We start from the raw sequence: 21081 nt of genomic DNA on the forward strand, positions 1-21081 counted from the left end.
AGCCAAACAGGATCGCGACTCGTCGCCCTCTTTTCCTATAGACATCAATAAGTAAAGAGAGTAGAGGGCTGTTTGTTTTAAGCTACAAACTTAGCCCTATGGAAGTAGGAAAGAAGAGAAAGCAAGTGGTAAGAAGTGTGAAAAATAGGAAGATAGGATAGGGTGAAAGAAGTCATGGGCCCCAGAGCGCTTGCATCGCATTTATTTTAAAACAATAAAATACAAATACAAATGGCACTCAGCTCGAGGCCTCATAAACAGCGTGAAAGAACATATATACAGTATTTACATTATGTACATTGTAGAGTCAAACAGTTGATTTCGTTCATCACTGTCTCTTCTTCAGTGTTGTAGGAGGTGCAATGAAGGAACAGTCACCAATCTTCTTCTCCACTGATGTCTCCTTCGTTGATTTCTTCTTCGGTCTCTGTGCCTGTGTCGGTGTCGTCACTCTCTTGATTGTCCTCGTACTGTGAGGCATCCTGTGTTGTCATGTTATCAGGAACGAGGGCCCTGGTGTTCGTCACAAAATTTTCGAATTTCTTCCAGATGTGATTATTTTCGAATATAAGCTTAGGATTTGGTGGCCACTGTAGGCCCTGCTGGATGCACTCCCTATAGAAAGGAAAGCGGTGATGGTCGAACAGGCTGCAGTGAAACATGAAGTGTTCTGCATCACCCACACTGTTATTGTCGCAGCTACATTTATTGTTAGGTTGGATGTGAAATCTGCAGAAGTAGGCTTCAAATTTTCCATGGCCTGTAAGGCACTGGCTGGTAATTGAATTCGGTTTGTAGTGCTTAGCTTTGATTCGATTTAAGATATTCGGAATGAATTTATTACACATCCTTCCCGTCGTTGCATCATTCCACTCCACTTGCCATTTATTTATGGCCCAATCTGTCAGAGATTTTTTTAGTTTCGTTTTCGGGATTCTTTTATACGTTATTTTGCTGTTTATCTTGGTTGCTTTTTTTGCCAGTGCGTCTGCTATTTCGTTTCCGGCAAATCCCTTGTGCGCCGGTATCCAGCTGTATTGAATCTTTCTGTTTTGTTCCAGGTTTATTGCTTCTCTAATAGTCTCGTTTCCAAGGAGTGTTGTTCCTTTATTTTTGCTTAGCGTTTGAATTGCTGTTTTGCTGTCAATTAAGAATTTAATGTTCCCTTTATATGTATCTAGGTTATTATTTATATGCTTAATTGCCCTAAGCAGGGCCCATAGCTCAGCCTGATTATTACTGCATTCTTTATCAAGTTTTAAGCTCGCTTGGTAGTAGGTTCTGTTCTCTTTGTTTTTAACGATATATACACCAGCACCCACTCCTGTCTCTTGTTTAGAACCATCCGTATACGCTAGCCAATGGTAGTGTTTATTGTCTTCGGGCTCGTATTCCATGCTTGTTTGATGGTTACCTTTATTGGCTGGATGGATCTCAAGATTTATGCTGTTGTCTGTTTTGTCTATTTCATTTTTCTTAACTATTACTGGGATTTCTTTATAGTTTTCTGGGATAATGTTGATCTTGATCTTTCTGTCTATCTCGTGTGGGTCCATTTTCCATAATTCTGTGTTTGTGAGAAGCCACTTCCATGCTTCCACTTGCGCCATGATATTGATGGGTAGCATGCCTGCCATAACCAGTAGAGCGTTCGTGGGCGATGTTCTATAAGCCTTCGTGATTTTTAGTGCTGCCTTTCTTTGAAGTGCTAGTAGTTGTTTTTTTACTTGGTTTCTCTTAATAGCTTCTTGCCATACCGTTGCGGCATATAATATGGCTGGCTCAATTGCCATTTTATAGATAAGTTTTACGTTTCTGGTGTTTAGGCCCCAATATTTCCCTGCTATCCAGTTAATTAGATTTATTCTTTCATTTGTCTTATTATATATTTCTTTTATATGTTGGTTCCAATTGAGTTTAGGGTCAAAGTATATACCCAAGTATTTTAGTATTTTAACCTGTCTTATTCTTTCTCCATTCATTCTTAGTTTGATTGTTTTTTGGAGCTGTTTTCTTTTGTTTTGTCTAGTACACATCAGTGCTTCACACTTTTCGTAGTTAACTGGAAGCCCGTGTTCCTTGCTCCATTTATTAATGACTTTTAGTGCTTTGTTTGCTTCTTCAGAGATTTTGTCACAATTCTTGTTTGCTATTAACAGCAGCAGATCGTCCGCGAATGCCTGTGCCTTGATATCTTCGTAGTTGTCGAAAATCTTAAGTAAACTGTCAAACACCAGGTTCCACAACCCAGGGCCACTACGTGAGCCCTGGGGACAACCTCTGGTAATTTACTTTCTAATATGTATTTGGTTTGAGTGATTTCCCTATAGACAGCAGGACAGTGGCCATGGAAGTCGGAATCTGTTAAGGAGTATGTAAAAACTCACTTACCGAAGCAACTAGCCCTGAAAATGGAAGGTGCTCCAGCATCGAAATCCCATACCTGGCGGCTGCGTTCAAGGTGCCAGGTGCGAGCCCGCCTCCAGTGCAGATCTTGTTGTTTATAGCAGTATGTGCACATGTTTAGTTTTTGCTTTAATATTTTTCTAATTTCTTTTTTTTTCGTGATTAATGAAGTGGTTTATTTTAATATTTCTGTAATTGTTTATTTGACTCAATTGTTTATAAGGTAAGATGATTTAAATATAAGTCATTAAATATTTGGGGTAAAGCCGCATGCTGCTCGCAAGTTGCAGTTTGCCGACCATGGTCCTAAGCAAACTGAATTTGCTTATTATAACTACAAAGGTAGTATTTTTGTTAATAGATGATTATTTGAGGATGTACTCAGTTATTCTGTTTTTTTTTCAAATAAGGATTATGTAGTATGGTTATGATGGCAATAGTGTATGCAGATCTTTCTTTTATATATGTGGATGCAGACAGTGATTCTTTGATTTGGAATTCATAAAATCTGAGGATAGCCATCAATGATCAATAGTTAAACTTTTCATCAGATAATCCTGTTCAAATTCGAGGGCAGTCAATTCCATATGTATTTGTTACAGTGAAGGAATTGGTATGTCTTCACGAGTAATGAGGCCTTACCCAATGAAACAGTTGACAGATGAGAAATTTATCTTCAATTATAGCTAAAAGAGCTATTTAATATTAATTATTTAAAACATTTATATAATAATAAAATTATGAAAACTGTTTACTTTAATTCAAATTGAAACTATTGTTAGATTATCAAAAGCAACGAGAGTTGTCAAAAATGCATTTGACATCCTCTCTTCTGTTTGGCTAGTCTTTCCTATAGTGATTTTATTATCCCCAGATAAGGCTACAGAAATTGTTCTTCACAACATGTTACAGGAAAGAAAAATAAAATCTTACCTTATAGCTGCTACCGGTGACAACTTTTTGAGAACAATAACAACAGCAGCTTACACACTTGGAAAGCAGTCATAATTTAAATCCATCAACAGCAATACCAAAAGCAATCAGTGATGAATTGAAAACTTATTTTAATACTGTAGGCCAAGTAGAATGGCAATGAGATGAAATTGTTCGAGTGAGGGTCGTGGGCTGTCAAAAGTTAGATTATGTTAGAAATACTTTATTTTTAGTATTTATTGTCTCACCAAGTGAATCTCTCACTCGCCATGCGAAATGTCTACTGATCACATCATAAGATACATCAGAGAAGGAGAATGTAAAACCTAAAACACCACTATCTAAAACAGGGGTAACAACAAGAAACCTGGGTTCTTAAAAGGCAAATAAGAACCCACTAAACAAACAGAGTAAAAGTAGCTCTCTCTAAATCTAAAAAATCAGAGGCTCAATCTATAAGTGAGTTCTCTGATATCTCTGATGAAGAGAATAATGTGGAGGTGACACAACCAACGTCACCTTCAAAAGGAAAATCATCTGTGAAGTTAAAGAGGGATACCTTCACAAAAAATGTTGCCTCAAGAAACACATAATGGATTACAAAATAATCCAATGGAACTGTCGTGGTTTCCGCAACAACTTCTCTGACGTTAAACACTTGACATAATCTACCACATCTCTCTGCGTGGCACTCCAGGAAACACATCTAAAACCTAAAGAAAGAATTTCTTTTAAAGGATTCAATGTTTACCGTAAAGATGAGACAGCCACAACCGTGCCAGTGGAGGTGTGGCTATACTGGTTTCAAACTGCATCCCGTCTTTTCCGGTACAAATTACAACAGAGCTGCAAGCTGTGGCAGTCAGAATTTCAATTGGCATTACTGTCACAGTTTGTTCCATATACTTGCCACCAGATGTCAGAGTCAATGAAGACGAACACAATCAGAAGAAAAGGAGATCACAAAGACTAAAACTTCTGTAAGTAAATCAGGGGTAACAACCAGAAATGTGGGTTCTAAAAAAGCCAGTAAGAACCCACTTAACAAACAAAGACTGAAAGCAGCCCTCTCTAAAGTTTCAAAAAAATCAGAAGCTCAATCTGTGAGTGAGTTTTCTGACATATCTGACGAAGAGCCTAATACGGAGGTTACGAAACCAAAGTCACCTCCAAAAGAGAGACCCCCTGTTAAATTAAAGAGGGATACCCTCGCAAAGAATGCTACCTCAAACACATAATGGATTATAAAATAATCCAATGGAACTGTCGTGGTTTCCGCAACAACTTCTCTGACGTTAAACACCTGACATACTCTACCTCATCTCTCTGCGTGGCACTCCAGGAAACACATCTAAAACCTGGAGAAAGAATTTCTTTAAAAGGATTTGATCTTTACCGTAAGGATGATGATAGCCACACCCGCGCTAGTGGAGGTGTGGCTGTACTGGTTTCAAACCGCATCCCTTCCTTACCAGTACAAATAAGAACAGAACTGCAAGCTGTGGCAGTCAGAATTTCAATTGGAGTAACTGTCACAGTTTGTTCCATATACTTGCCACCAGATGTCAGAGTCAATGAAAATGAATTGGATGACTTGGTTGAACAACTGCCGACTCCGTTTATTCTACTTGGTGATTTCAATGGCCACAATCCAATGTGGGGCAGTCCCGACATTAACCGTCGAGGCAGGGCCATTGAGAGATTTATTGGCAATCACCAACTGTATTTATTTAATACTGGAGAAGTGACATACTTCCACGCCCCAACAAGAACATTTACTGCCATTGATTTGACATTAGCTAGTCCAAATCTGTTTTCAGCGTTTACATGGGAGGTTGGATCTAATCCACTTTCCAGTGACCACTTTCCAATATTTTTAAAATATAGAGGCAGAGGAAGCTGTGAAACAGCCCGTCCACCACGCTGGAAATTTGAAACGGCAGATTGGCCTGCATTTTCTTCTTTGGCTAATATCACTGAGGAAATGGTCAATACTGCCGATATCAATGATGCAGTCGAAGTTGTCACTTCCAGTATTATTCAGGCAGCCGAAAAAACAATGGGGAAAACGTCAACCAGATATCCAAAACATCCGAAACCATGGTGGGATCAAAATTGCGAGGCAGCATTTAAAAAGCAAAAGAAAGCATGGGGGATTTTCAGAAGATACCCCACTGCTAACAATTTGGTTGCTTTTAAGAAAGCAAAGGCTAATGCCAGAAAAATAAGAAGGCAAAGCCAAAGGGACTCTTGGAGGAAGTATGTTTCTAGCATAACATCTTCCACCAGCTCAAAAGCAGTCTGGGATAAAATCCATAAAATTAATGGAAAATATGCTTCTCACTCTCTGTCCATGCTGGAAAGTAATGGCACAATAATCAGTGACATAAAAGGTATTGCTGATTTGTTGGGTGAAACATTTTCGTCTTCATCCAGCAATATTATGTATACAAGGGATTTCCAGGCTTATAAAGTCCAAACTGAAAAACAATATCTAAACTTCCACTCCCCATCTGATGAGGAATATAATGTGCCATTCAGCAGAATAGAACTATGTACTGCAATCTCTCGCTCGGGGAATACTGCTGTAGGGCCGGATAAAATCCATTACAGCATGATTAAAAATCTGTCAGGCAATTCCCTTAGTAACCTTCTGAATCTGTTTAACAGAATATGGACAGAATGTATTTTCCCTGACTCTTGGAGGCTATCAATTATTATTCCCATTCCCAAGCCAGGTAAAGACTGCAAGAATCCCTCTAATTATAGACCAATTTCTCTGACTAGTTGTCTCTGCAAACTTTTCGAGAGAATGGTCAACAGACGTTTGATGTTCCTCCTAGAGGAAAAGAACTACTTTTCACCACATCAGAGTGGATTTCGTAGGAACAGAAGTACCACAGACAATTTAGTAAACCTTGAAACATCTATACGCGAAGCGTTTATTAGACGACAGCACTTAGTGTCTGTGTTTTTCGATATAGAGAAGGCCTACGATCGCTGTTGGCGATACGGGATACTCCGTGATCTGCACAAATTCGGATTGCGGGGTAATTTGCCAATTTTTATAAAAAACTTCCTACAGAATCGAAGATTCCAAGTCAGGATGGGCAACACTTTGTCTAGGCCTTTCACACAAGAAGAGGGTGTCCCTCAAGGTTCTATTTTGAGTGTAACTCTGTTCCTAATAAAAATTAACAGTATAACTAACTGTCTTCCTCCCAGTGTGAAACACTCTCTGTATGTGGATGACTTTCAGATTTCCTGTCAGTCTAGTAACATGGGTTTTATTGAGAGACAACTGCAAACCTCCTTAAATCGAATAGACAATTGGTCCAAGACCAATGGTTTCAGTTTTAACGTAGAGAAGACCTCGTGCATCCACTTTTGCCGAAGGCGTGGTTTGCACCTGGACCCTGAAATTCACCTAAATGGGGTTAAAATCCCAATGGTCAACGAAGCAAAATTTTTGGGTGTCGTGTTTGACCATAAATTGACGTTCTTACCACACTTGCGCAATTTGAAGAGTAGATGTTTAAAAGCTTTAAACCTGTTAAAGGTATTGTGCTGCTCATCCTGGGGAGCAGACAAATGTTCTATGCTCAGGATTTATAGGGCCCTTGTTCGCTCTAAGCTGGACTATGGGTGCGTTGTGTATGGCTCTACACGTGAATCTACTCTTCGGATGCTGGATCCAATCCACCATCAAGCATTGCGTTTGTGCACTGGTGCATTTCGAACTTCTCCTGTACAAAGTTTGTATGTGGATGCTCATGAGCCTCCACTATCTCTTAGGAGAGAACAGTTGTCTCTTTTTTATTACATTAAACAGAGATCTCAAAATAAACTTTTAGCTGATTGTTCAGATAGTCAGCTGAGGAGATTATTTGCAGCTCGCCCAAGTAGTGTCCCTACATTTGACATAAGAATGGAGAATGTAAGCAGCACGATTGACCTGGACACAAGCAACATTTCGCAGGTCGAGGTCGATAATATATCACCTTGGTCAATTCCTGTGATAAACGTTGATTTAAGCTTAAAGCAGTTTCTAAAAGAAACCACCCCAGACTACGTTTATAGACAGCACTTCGCAGAAATTCAACATCGTGACAGGAATTTAATTCCTATATACACAGATGGATCTAAATCGGATGACTATGTTGGCTTAGCCTTTGTTTGCCAGGATGAAATCGTGGCAGAGCAAATAGCACCGAAGTCTTCCATTTTTACTGCGGAGTTGCAGGCTATTTATTTAGCCCTAAAGTATATAAATAGGAAAGGTCATCGTTGCTGCGTGATTTACACTGACTCAGTTAGTGCACTTCAGGCTTTGATCTCGTATGAACCTAGTTTTCACTCCATAGTGATTAAAATTCGTAAGCTGATTTGCCATCTTTTTGCGAGGAATTTCTCTATAAAATTTTGTTGGGTCCCAGGCCATGTAGGTATAAGAGGGAATGAAGAAGCTGACGCAGCTGCAAAGTCAGCAAGTCCTTCTCAGCATACAATGCATATTGAAGGAGGTGACTTGAAGCTAGTTGTTAAAAAACGACTAGAGGAGAGATGGCAAAATGTGTGGAACGCACAAGTCCACAATAAACTACACGAGATCAAACCTGTGATAGAAAATTGGACACAGAAGAAACCTTATGACAGGAGATCTGAGGTCATTCTTACTCGTTTGAGAATTGGACATACTCGACTGACTCATCAATACCTTTTGAAGGGTGATGACCAGCCTGTATGTCAGTATTGCAACTGTAATGTAAGTGTTAAGCACATACTGAGCAATTGCATCGCCTCTGAACGGATTCGTAGGCAGCATTTTGGAAATGCAAGTTTTAAAGAGATTTTGGGCCAGAGGCCAAATGTTGATAAATTATTGAACTTTCTAAAAGTTACAAATATTTATAAAGAAATTTAATTATTTATTTATTTATATCCATATACATGTTGTTGTTATACACAGTTTAACTGTTGTATATTTTTGTTATTGGTTTTTTGTTTTTTGTTTTGTTCATTTTTATTGTTATTTATGTACATATATATACCGTATGTTGTGGCGCAGCTTGGCTTATGTGGCCCTTGTGCCAATAAACTTTAACCAACCAACCAACGAATGAAGACGAATTGGATGACTTGGTTGAACAGCTGCCAACTCCATTTCTTTTACTGGGTGATTTCAATGGCCACAATCCAATCTGGGGCAGTCACGATATCAATCGTCGAGGCAGAGCCATTGAAAGGTTCATAGGTAATCACCAACTATATTTATTTAATACTGGAGAAGTGACATACTTCCACGCCCCAACAAGAACATTCACTGCCATTGATCTATCATTAGCAACCCCGAATCTGTTTTTAGCGTTTACATGGGAGGTTGGATCTAATCCACTTTCCAGCGACCACTTCCAATATTTTTAAAATATCGAGGCAGAGAAAGCTGTGAAACAGCTCGTCCACCACGCTGGAAACTTGAAACGGCAGATTGGCCTGCATTTTCCTCTTTGGCTAACATCACTGAGGAAATGGTTAATACTGCTGACATCAATGATGCAGGTAGAAGTTGTCACTTCCAGTATTATTCAGGCAGCCGAAAAAACAATGGGAGAAAACGTCAACCAGATATCCAAAATATCTGAAACCATGGTGGGATCAGAATTGCGAGGCAGCATTTAAAAAGCAAAAGAAAGCATGGGGGATTTTCAGAAGATACTCCACTGCTGAGAATTTGGTTGCTTTTAAAAAAGCAAAGGCAAATGCCAGAAGAATCAGGAAGCAAAGCCAAAGGGATTCTTGGAGGAAGTATGTATCCAGCATAACATCTTCCACCAGCTCAAAAGCAGTCTGGGATAAAATCCATAAAATTAACGGGAAATATGCTTCTCACTCTCTGTCCATGCTGGAAAATAATGGCACAATAATCAGTGACATAAAAGGTATTGCTGATTTGTTGGGTGAAACATTTTCGTCTTCATCCAGCAATATTATGTATACAACAAATTTCCAGGCTTATAAAGTCCAAAGTGAAAAACAATATCTAAACTTCCACTCTCCATCTAATGAGGAATATAATGTGCCATTCAGCAGAATAGAACTATGTACAGCAATCTCTCGCTCGGGGAATACTGCTGTAGGGCCGGATAAAATCCATTACAGCATGATTAAAAATCTGTCAGACAATTCCCTTAGTAACCTTCTGAATCTGTTCAACAGAATATGGACAGAACATACTTTTCCTGACTCTTGGAGGCTATCTATCATAATTCCCATACCCAAGCCAGGTAAAGACTGCAAGAATCCCTCTAATTATAGACCAATTTCTCTGACTAGTTGTCTCTGCAAACTTTTCGAGAGAATTGTAAACAGACGCCTGATGTTCCTCCTAGAGGAAAAGAACTACTTTTCACCACATCAGAGTGGATTTCGTAGGAACAGAAGTACCACAGACAACCTAGTAAACTTTGAAACATCTATTCGCGAAGCGTTTGTTAGACGACAGCACTTAGTGTCTGTGTTTTTCGATATAGAGAAGGCCTATGATCGCTGCTGGCGATACGGAATAGTCCGTGATCTGCATGAATTTGGATTGCGGGGTAATCTGCCAATTTTTATAAAAAACTTCTTGCAGAATCGAAGATTCCAAGTTAGGATGGGCAACACTTTGTCTAGGCCTTTCACACAAGAAGAGGGTGTTCCTCAAGGTTCTATTCTGAGTGTGACTCTGTTCCTAATCAAAATTAATAGCATAGCTAAGTGTCTTCCTTCCAGTGTGAAACACTCTCTGTATGTGGATGACTTTCAGATCTCCTGTCAGTCTACTAACATGAGTTTTATTGAAAGACAACTGCAAACCTCCCTAAATCGCATAGACAATTGGTCCAAGATCAATGGTTTTACTTTTAATGCAGAGAAGACCTTGTGCATCCACTTTTGTTGAAGGCGTGGTTTGCACCTGGACCCTGAAATTCACCTAAATGGGGTTAAAATCCCAATGGTCAATGAAGCAAAATTTTTGGGTGTCATGTTTGACCATAAATTGACGTTCTTACCACACTTGCGCAAGTTGAAGAGTAGATGTTTAAAATCTTTGAACCTTTTAAAGGTATTATGCTGCTCATCCTGGGGAGCAGACAAATGTTCGATGCTCAGGATATATAGAGCCCTCGTTCGCTCTAAGCTGGATTATGGATGTGTTGTTTATGGCTCTGCGCGAGAATCTACTCTTCGGATGCTGGATCCAATCCACCACCAAGCATTGCATTTGTGCACTGGTGCATTTCGAACTTCTCCTGTTCAAAGTTTGTACGTGGATGCTTATGAGCCTCCACTATCTCTCAGGAGAGAGCAGTTGTCTTTGTTCTATTACATTAAACAGAAATCTCTGGCTAAACCTTCACTTTATTGTAGAGTATCAGATACTCAGCTGAAAAGATTATTTACAGCTCGCCCAAGTTGTGTCCCTACATTTGACATTAGAATGGAGAGTGTAAGCAGCACGATTGACCTGGACACAAGCAACATTTCACAGGCCGAGGTCGATAATATATCACCTTGGTCATTTTCTGTGATAACTGTTGACATTAGCTTGAAGCAGTTTCCTAAGGAATCCACCCCGGACTACATCTATAGGCAGCACTTTGCAGTAATTCAACACCACGACAGGAATTTAATTCCTATTTATACTGATGGATCGAAATCGGTTGACTACATTGGTTCAGCCTTTGTCTGCCAGGAAAAGATCGTGGCAGAACAAATTGCATCGAATTCTTCCATTTTTACTGCAGAGTTGCAGGCTGTTTACCTAGCCTTAAAATATGTAATGAAGAAAGGTCATCGTCGCTGTGTTATCTACACTGACTCATTTAGTGCACTCCAGGCTTTGATCTCGTACGAACCTAGTTTTCACTCTATAGTGATTAAAATTCGCAAACTGTTCTTCCATCTTATTGCGAGTAATATTCTTGTAAAATTTTGTTGGGTCCCAGGCCATGTAGGTATAAGAGGGAATGAAGAAGCTGACGCAGCTGCAAAGTCAGCAAGTCCTTCTCAGCATAGAATGTTTATTGAAGGAGGTGACTTGAAGCTGGTTGTTAAAAAACGACTAGCAGAGAGATGGCAAAATGTGTGGAACGCACAAGTCCACAATAAACTTTACGAGATCAAACCTATAATAGAAAATTGGACACACAACAAACAGTATGATAGGAGATCTGAAGTCATTCTTACTTGTCTGAGGAGTAAGCCGAGTATGTTCAATCATCAATACCTTTTAAAGGGTGATGACCAGCCGGTATGCTAGTATTGCATTTGTATTTTAAGTGTCAAACACATACTTTGCAACTGTGTTGCTTTTGACCAGAGTCGCAGACAGCATTTCGGAAATGCAAATTTGAGAGAGATTTTGGGCCAGAGGCCAAATGTTGATAAGATACTGAACTTTTTGAAAGTTATAAATATTAATAAAGAGATTTAACTAATTTATTTATTTATTTAGTATATATTTATATTTGTGTTGTACTGTTTGTTTGCACTTGTTTGTGTTTTTGTGTTGTATTGACGTTTTGTGATATATATATTTAGCTTTGTTTAATTTTACCATTTGTCCTGGCGCAGTATAGCCTGTATGACTCTTGTGCCAAAAAACTAGAACTAACCAACCAACCAACCAACCAACCTTGAATGCTGAAGTTTGTGAATGATTGTTAAAACTCGTTGATTCTGACAAAAATTACAGCTCTTTTTATACTTAAATTCAACAGAGGTGTGGTATTCATTTTTATATATCCTGTTGTTTGAAGTACATTTTTAAAATATTAATAGGTACTGTGTGTTTTTAATTCATTTTTAAATATCCTGTTATTGAAGTATATTCTTGAAATATTAATACACACCACTGTTTTCGATTCATTTTTAAGTATCCTGTTTTTCAAAGTGCAGTTGAAGACTATTAATAGACATCATGTTATTCTAAAATTATTAACAGACATCCTGTTATGTGTTATTTTTGCATCCAGCAATAGTATAAATACTGCATATAAGAGACATCCTCAATACAGTGCCGAGATACTAGCTCAATACATCGCTGAGAACTTCTTTTGCAAGAATCTCTTATACATCCAAGAAAAATGTCTTCAGGAGGTAAGTATTTTATTTTATTTTTTAACTATTTTTACTTAAAATAATTCAATAAATATAATATTAATTTTAGAATGTGATTATGATTTTAATGTGAATCAGACTGTTGGTAAAAAAAGAGGACCAAAACCTAAAAACATAGAAGATCAGGAGTTGAAAAAGCAAAAGCTTGCCTTAGACCAAAAGTTCGGGTTAGACCTAACTCTAGATAAAGGTAAATCTTCAAAAATTAGCAAGTTTAACATCAAAATATGTGAAAATCAATTCATGGAGGTGGTAGAATTCCATTCTAACACATATGTTTCTTTAACAAAAACAAAAGGGAACTATCCACCTAATCAAATATAATATTAATATTAAGGACTTTAAATTTTATAAAAAAGCTTTTGATGCAATGAACGAACATTTAGACAATTGTGTAAATGTTTAAAATATGTCTTTTATATTAAGAAAAAAGCTTTTAGAGGTTATGCTAAAACTTATCGTGCTCTTATTTTAGAAAATTGTGATCCATCTGTCTTTTTTGGAAAAATAACATCTAGTATTTATAATATTTTAGCTAATGATAATTTCGTTTGTAGAAAAAAATTTTTAATAAATTTAAAAACTAAATTTATAAAATTTAAAGATGATGATATTATAGAATATCAAGATTTTTATTTTTCTAGTCGTGTTGAGCATATTTTATCCTCGTATATGATTAATGAAAAATCAATGAATGCATTTGATACAATTTTAAACTATATTGATGAGTTTATAAAATATGGATCAGGGTGGATACTGAAAGAAATTATATTTATAGATGTTCATATAGGAATATACAAAAATGAAATTGGAGGATGTGGTAATATTATTTTTCCAAAACATATAGTTAATAAACGTTGTGTGTTAAATATAAAATGTTCAGACAATCAATGTTTTTATATTGTATAATTGCTAATCTGTATCCAACAGTTAATACCAACAAAAATTCTCTATAATTGTATAGGAAATATTTAAAATATCTAAATATAAATAGTTTAAAATTTCCTGTAAATGTTAAAAATATTCCGATATTTGAAAAAAATAATTGTTTAAATATTAATGTATATGGATACGAAAACAAACTAATTTATCCAATTTATATAACCAAATTTCAATTTGAAAAAGAAATAAATTTGTTATTATATAAATCTCATTATTTTTTAATTAGAAATTTTAATAGACTAATGTCTGAGAAATTTTTGCCAAGAAAATTTTGCAAAAGATGTTTAAATGGTTTTGAAAGAGAATGTACTTTAAATGACCATCTCAAATTTTGTTCTAATCATAAATATCAAAAAGTATCCACCCCGAAAGGAAAAGAAGCAATCACCAAATTTCATTCTCATGAAAAATCATTATTTCACCCAATCTGCATATTTGCAGATTTTGAATCAATTTTGGAAAAGGTTTCTTCTAATGAAATAAATCCTAAAGAAAGTTTTACTAAAATCGTTGAAATTCATGAACTTATATGTTATTCAATTATAATTATTGAAAACGAGGATAAAATAATATATGCTAATTTTTATTGTGGTGATAATGCTGTTAATAATTTTTTAATTGATATTCAAAACCAATTGAATAATTTGTTAAGTAAAATAAGTCATAATGTTGAAATTAATTTAAATACTGTTACTAATAATTCAAGACATTTATGTCATATTTGTAATGAAAAATTTGATGATGATGATATCCGTGTAATGGACCACGATCATCAAACAGGCTGTTTTCGAGGGTGGGCTCATAATAAATGCAATTTAAATTATAGACTAAAACCGTTTATCCCAATTATATTGCACAATTTTTCAGGTTATGATTCGCATTTAATTTTTAAAAATATATTTTCTAAATTATTTTCAAAAATTAGTATTATTCCAATAAATTTAGAAAAATTTACGACATTTTCATTAGATTATTTTAAATTTATCGACAGAGAAAAATTTTAAAATTCTGATAACTCTCTGTTTTAACTGATAATTTAAAAAATGCGAATTATAATTTTCCAATTTTTAATCATTTTTTTCGTCATTACAAATATAGAGAATTATTAAAAAGAAAAGGAATTTTTCCATATTCCTATTTTAAAAACAAAGAAATATTAGATGAAATACAGCTACCCCCCAAAAATTGTTTTTATAACTAATTATCAGGAGAAAATATTACAGATGATGATTATAATCATGCACAATTAGTTTGGAAAAAATTTCGCTGTGAAACTTTCAGGGACTATTTAAAATTATATCAATATGTTGATACCATATTATTAGCAGATAAACTTATATTCCAAAATTTTAGAAAATTAAGTTTAACATATTATAATTTAGATCCTGTATATTTTATAACAACACCTGATTTAACATGGAATTGTGGTTTAAAAATGACAAAAATTGAATTAGAATTATTTAATGATCTTGATATGTATTTATTTATTGAAAGTGGAATGAGGGGGGAGTAAGTTTAGCAGGGAAAAGATTTGCGCAAGCTAATAATCCATTAATACCCGAAACATATGATAAAAATCAACCTCATAATTATATTCTGTCAATAAATGAATAATTATATAATTGTGGATAGCGACAGAAAGAAACCTCACAAAGAACCTAGACAGGGATGGTTCAATTACGACTTCTATAATATGAAAAAGGAAAAACTAGCAAAACTAAAAACGTTCAGAAAATATTCAAATGAAACTAACTTTAACAAATATAAGGATGCTAAACGAATGTATAATAACTTAGTTTTTCTTTTTTGTCTTAATTATTTTAGAAAGCTCGAACTAAATCTAATTCAATGTAATAAGGACAATAAATTTTTTTGGTCCACTGTAAGGAAATACCGACCTAAACCTTGTATAAACGAAATCCCTTCGATTATTGACTTCGATACCTGGAAAAATTTCTTTCAGCGTTATTGAAGTATTTATTTAAAACCTCTAACAATAAATAATGCTAAAGCTTACGACGACTATCTAGATGCTGACTTTACAATCGAAGAATTAAATGATGCAATTCAAAAAACCAAAAGCCACACAACTTCAGGCCATGATAATATTCCCACGAAATTTTTAAAATTATTGTCTAACAGCTCTAGATCAAAATTACTTCATTTATATAATACTATGTATAAAACGTTTCAACGGTAGTCCCAACGGCAGTGATGGCGGAAGAGTACTCTTCCAAGATGAATTTAAATCCAGACACGACGGTTCTCGTATCGAGCGGTACTCTGGTCAGCGTCGGTTCTCCATGTTAGGAGCAGCTGATTACAATCCTCTAGGACTTACAATCTTAGTTGTAACATTGAAACAAAACATCTGCTTCTGTTTCCCCAAACTTAAATTCTAAACAATTATGCATGATGGAAAAATTCAAAAATAAAACTACTCCAGGTGGTAACCCTAATACCCCGTTCGCACCGATCATTTCAATCTAGATTGTGACCAAGGTCAGCGACTATGCCTTGGTGCGAACACCCTCAACTGTTTCAATCTCGACTGAAACGACGTTCAATCGCGATTGACTGGAGAGAGTTCTTGAAACTAGATCCAGTCATAAGAGAGATCCCACAATCCCACGCGCGTGAGAAAATACAACATGGCTACAGAACATGTGTCGGGCTATCGGCAAAGAAATAAAAAAGATGTTTAGAGAGACAATGACATCTGTCTATTATTAGATATATGGCAAGATAAAGTATTTATTTCTAATCAAAACTTCCATTTTGTGTGTTGGTGTTTGTGACTTACCGAGTAGTTATGCCAGTTTTATCATCGCTTACAATAGCCGGGTTATTCTCAAGCGAATTACCTGTGCGAACGGCACGACGTTTGAATAGCGACAGTCACAATCCAGATTGTAGGTAAATCGAGATCGTAGTCAGTCGAGGATTGTGTGCGAACGTAGTATAAAGGAAAATCCACCGTTGTCATAGGCAACGCAACTGGGCCTGAGGATTCTGGAGAGCCCAAAACACCATGCAAAAACAAATTGGAGCATATTAAAAACCCTAAAATCAAACCCAAGGTGACATACTTCTTTGGAACACTAAATGTTAACTCGATGCTTAAAGTGGGTAAATTAAAGCAACTAAACCAAATGTTGAGAAAGGAAAACATCCTAATTTTAGCAATACAAGAGACTAGATTCATAGATATCAACACAACCGATTCAGATAATTACAGGTATTTCAAAGGGAAACCCGGTAAAAGAATAATGAGGAACACACCTCATCTTGGTACAGCATTCTGCGTACATAGAACAATAGTGAACTCGATTACGAAATTTCAATCCCCATCGGGCAGACTATCACTTTTAACTATTAAATGTGCAAACAAGTCATACACGTTGATCAACTGTCATGCACCAATCAATGAAGATAACAGGAAAAATCCCACTAAAGTGGAGCAGTTCTGGGAACAATTGGAGGATGAAATAAGCAAAATCCCTCGTGAAAATGTCAAAATTCTTATGGGTGACTTCAATGCGCAGATAGGGAAAGAAAAATCAGTTTGGAATATTGTAGGCAAGTATCCTGCACACAAGAGAACAAACCAAAATGGCCTAAGATTAATTGAGCTCTGTAAGGCTTTCAACCTCAAACTAATGTCAACAAATTTCAAAAAACTTCCACGGAAACAGAAAACATGGAGATCCCCGAATCCGGAACTTGGAGAATTTCAAATAGATCATGTGGCAATATTCAAACAGAACCAAAAAGAAATTTTGAATGTCAAGGTCAAAAAAGGCATTAACTTTGAAACAAATCACTATTTGACAAAAATAAAAACCAAATTGATTCCCCGAAGGAAAATACCGAGAAAAACTCAAAAAATCAAAACAATTGATAGAACAAAACTTCAGGAAGAGTCTTCCAGATTCAGGCAAATGACCAAGGACATTGTTAATATTTGTTCCCAATTTTCACTGTCAAACATCACAAGTGCCACTGAGAAACTTGCTCCTCTAAAAAGATCCCGTAAACACAGATGGTGGAACGCAGAGTGTGATGAAGCTTTAGATAATAGAATCCATACCTGGAGAAAATGGTACTCAAATAAAACCCAGGAAAACTATAATACCGTCAAAGAAACTAGGAAGTCCACAGCTAAAATACTAAGGAATGCCAAAAGGATGTACAACAGGAAACAATTAGAACTCATTGAAGAATCCTTTCAAAAGAATAACACAACAGACTTTTATAAAACTTTTAAAAAGAATTACAAATACCAATCTCCAGTCTGTGTTTTAAAAAGGAGAATGGGGAACTAGCGCTAAGCAACTCCGAGAACTGCAAACTGTTGGCGAATTATTTTCAAAAACTTCTGAATTGTGAGGAGCCCCAAGAAAGGCTAAGTTTCCAACGACCAAAAACCCAAAATGTTAGCTCTCCACCACCTGACTTAGAAGAGATACAAAAAACAATCCAGAAATTAAAAAAGCATAAAGCGTCTGGAGAAGACGGTATTGTAGCCGAAATGTGGAAGATTGCTGGTCCAAACTTAAGAAAGTCTCTGCACAACGTAATTCAAAAAATTTGGGAAACGGAAGAAATACCTGTTGAGTGGAAATGTGCATTAATCCATCCACTACACAAGAAAGGAGACAAAACAGATACAAATAACTATCGTGGAATATCACTTCTCCCAGTAACGTACAAAATTCTATCAGATGTAATAAGAACCAGGCTAGAAAAGCAAGTTGACGCTCACATAGGGGAATATCAGGGAGGTTTCCGTAAAGGAAGGTCATGCATGGAACAAATCTTCAATCTGAAATCTATAATTAGGCATTATACCAGGACAAAATGCAACTATGTTGTCACTTTTGTTGATTTTAAAAAAGCATATGATTCCATTGATAGACCAACCTTGTTCGCTACACTTAGTGAATTTGGTGTAGATGATAAGCTGATAAATTTAATTAAACAGTCCCTTACAAATACGAAATCTAAAGTAAAATTCCTTGGAGAAATTTCTGAGCCATTCGAAATCAAAACTGGAGTTCGGCAAGGAGATGGTCTCTCACCCATACTATTTAACTGTGTGCTAGAAAAGATCATTCGAGAATGGGAAAAAGCATTACAAAAAGCTGGGATAAATAATCAAATTAAATTAGGAACCAAACACAAAGGAGTAAAAATCAACGGCTTGGCCTTTGCAGATGATTTCGCGGCCTTGGCTAAGGATGTGAACTCAGCCATCACCCAAATTAACCTCCTAGGAAAAATTGCGAAGAAAGCAGGTTTACAAATCTCTACATCCAAAACAGAGTATATAACAAATATTTCAGGTGCCCCAAAATCACTAAAAACGGATTTTGGAGAAATTAACAAAGTATCAAAATTTAAATATCTTGGAGAAATTATTGAAACAAATGGGTTGTCTAAGGCAGCAAATTGTGCCAGGACACGGAAGTTGGAAATTGCCTATCAACTTTCCAAAGACATTTACAACAAAAAATCAATCTCCATTAATGCAAAAATTAGACATTATAACGCCGTGATAAAACCGCAAGCACTTTATGCAGCAGAAGGTATTGCTACTCTTAAAATGGGGGAAATAGAAAATATGGAGAAAAAAGAGAGGAAGATCCTTCGAAAAATTCTGGGGCCAAAAATAGATGAACATGGTAATTACGTGCTAAGGAGCAATAAAGAGCTTTATCAAAAAATCCCAAGAATCTCGGATACAATTCGGAGAAGGCGAGTAAGCTTCTTTGGACATATAAAGAGAATGGGGGAAAATAGGCTAACGAAACAAATTTTTACATATTTCAACAACCTAAAGAATAAGAATCAATGGATCAATGACACTCAAAAAGACATGGCAGAAATGGGCATATTGGAAGAAGATATTCAGAACAGGGAAAGGTTTAGGAACAAAATAAGGAACTTCAAGGGCTTTCAGGAAAAGGAAAATAACAGACGTGGAAGACTCTTCACTCAGGAGCAAAGACAACAGCAGAGCGAGAGAATGAAGAGGTATTGGAAAGAAAGGAAGAAAAACAAAGGGAAGGGAAGAGGGAAAAGCAAGTCATAATTAGTTGTTTGTACGTGGTCCAAAGATGGCCGGAATCGACATAAGAAGAAGATTATGTATAAAACATCTACCTTTCCCGTATCTTGGAATACAGTTAATCTAACCATGATCTATAAAAAGGGTGACAAATCATCTTCAAATAACTATAGGCCTATTGCACTGCTATCAACGTTAAGAAAATGTTTTACCTCCATAATAGCAAATAGATTTCAGCAATGGACTAAAACTAATGAATTAGAAGCTAAATTTCAATACGCCTTCACAAAAAACAAAGGAACAGAATCTGCTATATTTATCTTATTAATTATAATTCAACTGCATCTCTTAAAAAAACACAGGAAAGTCTACGCCGCATTTATAGACATTAAAAAAGCTTTTGACTCAATCTACACTCATTTATTAATAAATAAATTAAAAGCTAGTGGTGCAAGTGTTTAATTCACTTCTTCAATAAAACAGTTATATGGAAATTATACCATTAGAATTGAACAAGGTAATTCGATATCTCCATCTTTAAATCTTTCACGTGGTATACTTCATGGAGATCCTCTGTCACCATATTTGTTTAATTTTTATCTAAGAGATATTGATCAACTTTTTAATCATTCCTCAGATGGCATTGAAATAAACAATACTTCTTTTCATTACATCCTTTTCGCCGACGATTTAGTCATTTTTGCTCCAAATAAAATATCTCTACAACGCAAAATCAATCAACTCAATCATTACTTCAACTCAATTTACCTCGAAATAAATCCTACAAAAACCAATATTGTCATTTTTCGTAAAAACAAAAAATTAGCTTTTTTCGAAGTATAGACAATGAAGAAAATTATTCACATTTTCAAGTCTATATTTTAATCCATTTTTCACCAACCACAGAAGTAACAGTTAAAAACGTTTGAAGATAAACTTCACGAAAAAACAAACAGTAAGTAGAAAATTCACATGATTAAAACGATATCAACGTCAGCCTTTCTATGGAGGATCTGACGTTTTTACATTAAAAACGGAAGTATAATCTTCTTACCATACCGTCAAGTCCTTAACATATTTATAACTGGTCTGGCCCTCTAGTGGTGGTTCTGAGTATTCCAATTTCATTTACATGTCGTTACATAACTCTGGATATCTCTAGAGGGCCAGACCAGTTATAAATATGTTAAGGACTTGACGGTATTGGTAAGAAGATTATACTTCCGTTTTTAATGTAAAAACGTCAGATCCTCCATAGAAAGGCTGACGTTGATATCGTTTTAATCATGTGAATTTTCTACTTACTGTTTGTTTTTTCGTGAAGTTTATCTTCAAACGTTTTTAACTGTTACTTCTGTGGTTGGTGAAAAATAGATTAAAATATAGACTTGAAAATGTGAATAATTTTCTTCATTGTCTAAACTTCGAAAATAGAAGATATCCAGAGTTATGTAACGAAAAAATTAGCTAATAAGGACTTGAAAATTTATCACGAAAACACTCTATTACAAGTAACTAATGAAGTCAAATATTTGGAAGTGAAATTTGATTGGAACTTAACCTTTAAA

At 35.8% G+C, this 21081-nt stretch overlaps 2 protein-coding genes across 2 annotated transcripts; one reads left to right on the forward strand and one right to left on the reverse strand.

Annotated features, from left to right (window-relative positions):
- Positions 1–374: 374 nt before the first annotated feature.
- Positions 375–1793, reverse strand: LOC136973527 (uncharacterized). The gene has a single exon (XM_067268254.1). It carries the CDS (start codon positions 1791–1793, stop codon positions 375–377), a length of 1419 nt encoding a protein of 472 aa, XP_067124355.1.
- Positions 1794–16559: 14766 nt separating this feature from the next.
- LOC136973528 (craniofacial development protein 2-like) lies at positions 16560–17768 on the forward strand. Its single transcript, XM_067268255.1, has one exon. It carries the CDS (start codon positions 16560–16562, stop codon positions 17766–17768), a length of 1209 nt encoding a protein of 402 aa, XP_067124356.1.
- The last annotated feature ends 3313 nt before the right edge of the window (positions 17769–21081 follow it).

This window comes from Centruroides vittatus, unplaced genomic scaffold, assembly GCF_030686945.1.
Source record: "Centruroides vittatus isolate TY-2023 unplaced genomic scaffold, ASM3068694v2 contig_319, whole genome shotgun sequence".
Taxonomy (NCBI): Eukaryota; Metazoa; Arthropoda; class Arachnida; order Scorpiones; family Buthidae; genus Centruroides; species Centruroides vittatus.

Coding starts and splice junctions, on each gene's coding strand:
- LOC136973527 (XM_067268254.1), bottom strand. CDS start 1,793: ATGGCAATTGAGCCAGCCATATTATATGCCGCAACGGTATGGCAAGAA.
- LOC136973528 (XM_067268255.1), top strand. CDS start 16,560: ATGCTTAAAGTGGGTAAATTAAAGCAACTAAACCAAATGTTGAGAAAG.